This window comes from Oncorhynchus gorbuscha, linkage group LG02 (genome assembly GCF_021184085.1).
Source record: "Oncorhynchus gorbuscha isolate QuinsamMale2020 ecotype Even-year linkage group LG02, OgorEven_v1.0, whole genome shotgun sequence".
Classification (NCBI taxonomy): domain Eukaryota; kingdom Metazoa; phylum Chordata; class Actinopteri; order Salmoniformes; family Salmonidae; genus Oncorhynchus; species Oncorhynchus gorbuscha.
Genome location: NC_060174.1, coordinates 59,437,124 through 59,441,611, shown reverse-complemented (window position 1 = coordinate 59,441,611; position 4,488 = coordinate 59,437,124). Strand labels below are relative to the sequence as shown.

The 4,488-nt window shown below is 41.6% G+C and overlaps 1 protein-coding gene across 1 annotated transcript; it reads right to left on the bottom strand.

Moving 5' to 3' along the window:
- Positions 1-1,082: 1,082 nt before the first annotated feature.
- On the bottom strand, positions 1,083-3,144 carry LOC124005478 (gamma-aminobutyric acid receptor-associated protein). The gene is made up of 4 exons (XM_046314783.1): positions 2,905-3,144; positions 2,451-2,529; positions 2,249-2,367; positions 1,083-2,034 (listed from the first exon to the last, which is right to left on the bottom strand). Exons 1-4 carry the CDS (start codon positions 2,992-2,994, stop codon positions 1,954-1,956), a joined length of 369 nt encoding a protein of 122 aa, XP_046170739.1. The 5' UTR covers positions 2,995-3,144; the 3' UTR covers positions 1,083-1,953.
- Positions 3,145-4,488: the final 1,344 nt, after the last annotated feature.

Genomic DNA, 4,488 nt, shown 5'->3' with positions numbered 1-4,488 from the left:
GTCATCGCTCTCACACTCCCTCATACTGACTGGTCACTGGAAGTTCAACATGGCACCTCATGGCAAAGAACTCTGAGGATCTGAAAAAAATAATTGTTGCTCTACAAAAAGATGGCCTGGGCTATAAGAAGATTGCCAAGACCCTGAAACTGAGCTGCAGCACGGTGGCCAAGACCATACAGCGGTTTACCTGGACAGGTTCCACTCAGAACAGGCCTCGCCATGGTCGACCAAAGAAGTTGAGTGCACGTGCTCAGCGTCATATCCAGAGCTTGTCTTTGGGAAATAGACGTATGAGTGCTGCCAGCATTGCTGCAGAGGTTGAAGGGGTGCGGGGGATCAGCCTGTCAGTGCTCAGACCATACGCCGTACACTGCATCAAATTGGTCTGCATGGCTGTCGTCCCAGAAGGAAGCCTCTTCTAAAGATGATGCACAAGAAAGCCCGCAAACAGTTTGAAGACAAGCAGACTAAGGACATGGATTACAGAAACCATATCCTGTGGTCTGATGAGACCAAGATAAACTTATTTGGTTCAGATGGTGTCAAGTGTGTGTGGCGGCAACCAGGTGAGGAGTACAAAGACAAGTGTGACTTGCCTACAGTCAAGCATGGTGGTGGGAGTGTCATGGTCTGGGGCTGCATGAGTGCTGCCGGGACTGGGGAGGTACAGTTCATTGAGGGAACCATGAATGCCAACATGTACTGTGACATACTGAAGCAGAGCATGATCCCCTCCCTTCGGAGGCTGAGCTGCAGGGCAGTATTCCAACATAACGACCCCAAACACACCTCCAAGATGACCACTGCCTTGCTAAAGAAGCTGGGGGTAAAGGTGATGGACTGGCCAAGCATGTCTCCAGACCTTAACCCTATTGAGCATCTGTGGGGCATCCTCAAACGGAAGGTGGAGGAGTGGAAGAGGACTCCAGTAGCAACCTGTGAAGCTCTGCTGAACTCCATGCCCAAAGGCAGTGCTGGAAAAGGATGGTGGCCACACAAAATATTGACATTTTCACTTAGGGGTGTACTCACTTTTGTTGCCAGTGGTTTAGACATTAATGGCTGTGTGTTGAGTTATTGAGGGGACAGAAAATGTACACTGTTATACAAGCTGTACACTCACTACTTTACATTGTAGCAGTGTCGTCACAAAGATATACTCAAATATTTACAAAAATGTGAGGTGTGTGATATACTGTAGGTCTAAAAGCTAATCTTTCAAGTAAACTAAAAAAGATTATTGCTAGCAACAGAGTAATCGGGTAGATTAAGGGCCTGTTTCTCAGACATAGACTAAGCCTATTCCTAGACTAAAACACATGTTCAATAGAGAATATATATAGTTTTTAATTCTGGACAAGGATTGAATTGTGTCCAAGAAACTATCCCTAAGCCATTTGGGAGGTGAAACGAACAAACAAAAATGTGCTGTGGATAACAACTGACAGAAGAACACAGATGTAGATTTGGTAGTCTGAATGTTAAAGCTAGAATCCGTAGTTGTCACATCAGTTTTGGGAATAATAAATTATATATACCCATTGATTCTTGAAAAATATAACTTATAAATGCCTCATGAGCTTAGATCAACTGTTGAACCCAAAATAGAAGCTTGTTTTACTCCAATGTTGGTAAACAACGTTTTGAACTACTGTATAGCCTCAAAATATTGTTAACTATAATTTTGATATCATGCATGGTCAGTCCTTGGATCAATAGCTCGGTCTATGAATTTGAGAGTGGTTACATTTTCACAGGTCCATCCCGTCGCTTTTTACCAAAACAAAAGCGGGATGGTAGCTTTATCGTTTCAATTAAGGATTTTAGCTTTAAAAGGGGAAAGAGGGTTTGAAAGTGCATTAAAAGATTAATCTGGTGGCAACTAAATTGCTTTTATTTATCTTTGTGACGATGCAGAGTCAGACTGCAGATGTGCTGAAAGGTGGTTAGCTAGACTTTCGTTTGGCTGTTTCCGTAGACACTCTCGTCACTGTAGGCAATGTAAAGAAAGAAGTCCTCTTCGTGGTGTTCCTATTACAGAGAGATTCAACATTTGGTTAATCAGGAATGTGTTTGAGACAACAGAAAATCAAGGAACATTTCAAGATATGTAAGATAGACCAGATGTAGGATGCCAAAGGCAGGAATTCCTGATTAATCAGGAGGAAATACCACAGCACCATGCATAATGTATAAGAGGGAATTTAAAAAAAATAATCCCTGCCTAGATAAATAGGCGCAGTACCTGGTAAAGTAGTCCCATGGTGGCTGAGGTGGGGGGAATGACATTGTTGACAAAGAAGAAAAGGGCGTCCTCTGCCCGCAGGTGAATCCTCTTCCGTATTAAGAAGTAGAACTGTCCCACTTAAGAAATAAGAAAATACGTTAATTCAGATCAAAATGTGGAAATAGACCCAAAACAATTCGATACATGTCCTGTATCTCACCTGTAAGATCAGAGGGTACAAGATATTTCTTCTTGTCCAAATCACCAATTCTGGCTTTAGGGGCTTTCTCCACTATCACCTGCAAATTGAATAAATGTCCCAGGCAGTCAGGTGACTAAAAATCTATTTATGAAATGCTTACCGATTCTCAAAGCAACACGTTAAAATATGTATATATATTGATAGTGTCAAAAAGGTGTCAATTTAGCTAAATAGCTGACGTTAGCTAGCTGGCTAGAATGACAGTGTAAAACGTTAAATCAAAACAATCTGTGACCAATTAATTTTGAAACTTTTTCCAAAAATGTAACCATATATGTTAAGGTTGTAGCTAGTACCAACACTGTCGATGTCCTGAAGTTCCTCTCTTTGTTATTGTGTTGTGTGTGGGTGGGTGACAAGCGATGCGATTAGCATTTCGCAAGCATTGGCTAGCTAGTTAGCAGCAACTCACTGGCACTCTATCTGGGTACTTCTTCCTGATCTTTTCCCCCTCCGATCTTCTCTTCTCAAATGGGTGCTCCTCCTTATACAGGAATTTCATTGTCACGGTTTAAGATTCCTCCAAACTCTAAATTTGGATGACAGTTCAAGCTAGCCTATGCCTGCCCTTTGTATGGCAGCAATTCTATCAAATCTGATGGCTTGTTGCTAATGCTAATTTTGTGACGTTGAATGTTATGACGAGGGATAGAACAATGACGTATCTAAACCTAGGTTAAACATGGGATTGATGCCGCGTTCAAAAAAAACTGGGAACTGGGAAAAATAATGTATTACATTTATATAGCGCTTCTCATAATCTAAAAGCACTTCAAACGCAAAACAAACCATATATCACGACGGGTCAACCAATAGATGCCAAATTCACATGCTAGTCGGAACTAGGAAACTCTGAAATGTCCGACATGCTGATTCGTTGAAGGCGGTACGTGTAGAACTACAACCAGTTAGCAAGTTGGAAATGTCCTAGGTTCCGTGTTCCGAATAGCACATGAAAGCAGCAAAAGGCAAAATATTTGAAAACTGTATTTTCCGAGGATGGTAGATTATGGTGATGGGGTCTGCAAGTGGTCTTGTAGAGGGCAAGTCTGGGAACCAGCCCGAGTTTTATAGCAACTGGGCTTCTCTTCCACTCTGTATCAGTAGCTCTGGGCGCCAGAAAACGTATCACACAAAATTCAGAGAACGTATCACACAAAATTCAGAATAGTAGCGTCGTCCTCCCTACGAGCTCTCTGCCGCAGCACTGTTGTATTCCTCTTGTCTCCCATTCATCTCACGCATCAGGCGATTCCTCAAAATATATTATCAAAATATCAGGAATTGTCAGCCAGGTAAAACAAAAAAGATGGTACTGTGTCGAGATCAATTTTTTTTAAACAAAAGCTAGCTAGCCAAGCCAAAAAGTGAATCAATCTGCAAACCCGTGGTTTAAAAACGACCGATCCATGCAATTTAAAACAACGTTATCCAGGGGTGACAGTAGTTACCGGTACGGGACACCCAAGTGCGCCCACAAAACGTACAGGTTATACTACTCTGCTGACACTGGCAAACAGATCAATACAAAATTTTGTCTGATCCATACAATAGATCCACGAAAAGGGGAGATATAAATACAATATGACGTCCATCTAACCTGGAGAAAATGATTGTCCAAAAACAAACAAAAGTGGTACTGACCCAATGATAAGACAGTGAACATGCACACTCACCAAATCGTATAGCCTACATTCGGAATGGCTCGTAATTTGGGCAGTGCGCACTGCAAATACCAAATATATGATTGTTAAATTGCGACTGTCAGTGAAAAGGTGAGTAAGCAGCCAATGATCCTCTGTGGCCAAATAATGCTTTCTGGTGTAGTAGCCCATTTAATTATTTTGTCAAATTTCTGTATATACAGGAGTAAGGTTATTTTATTAAACCTCTATTTAACCAGGTAGGCCAGTTGAGAACACGTTTTCATTTACAACTGCGACCTGGCCAAGATAAAGCAAAACAGTGCGACAAAAACAACACAGTAATATATAAA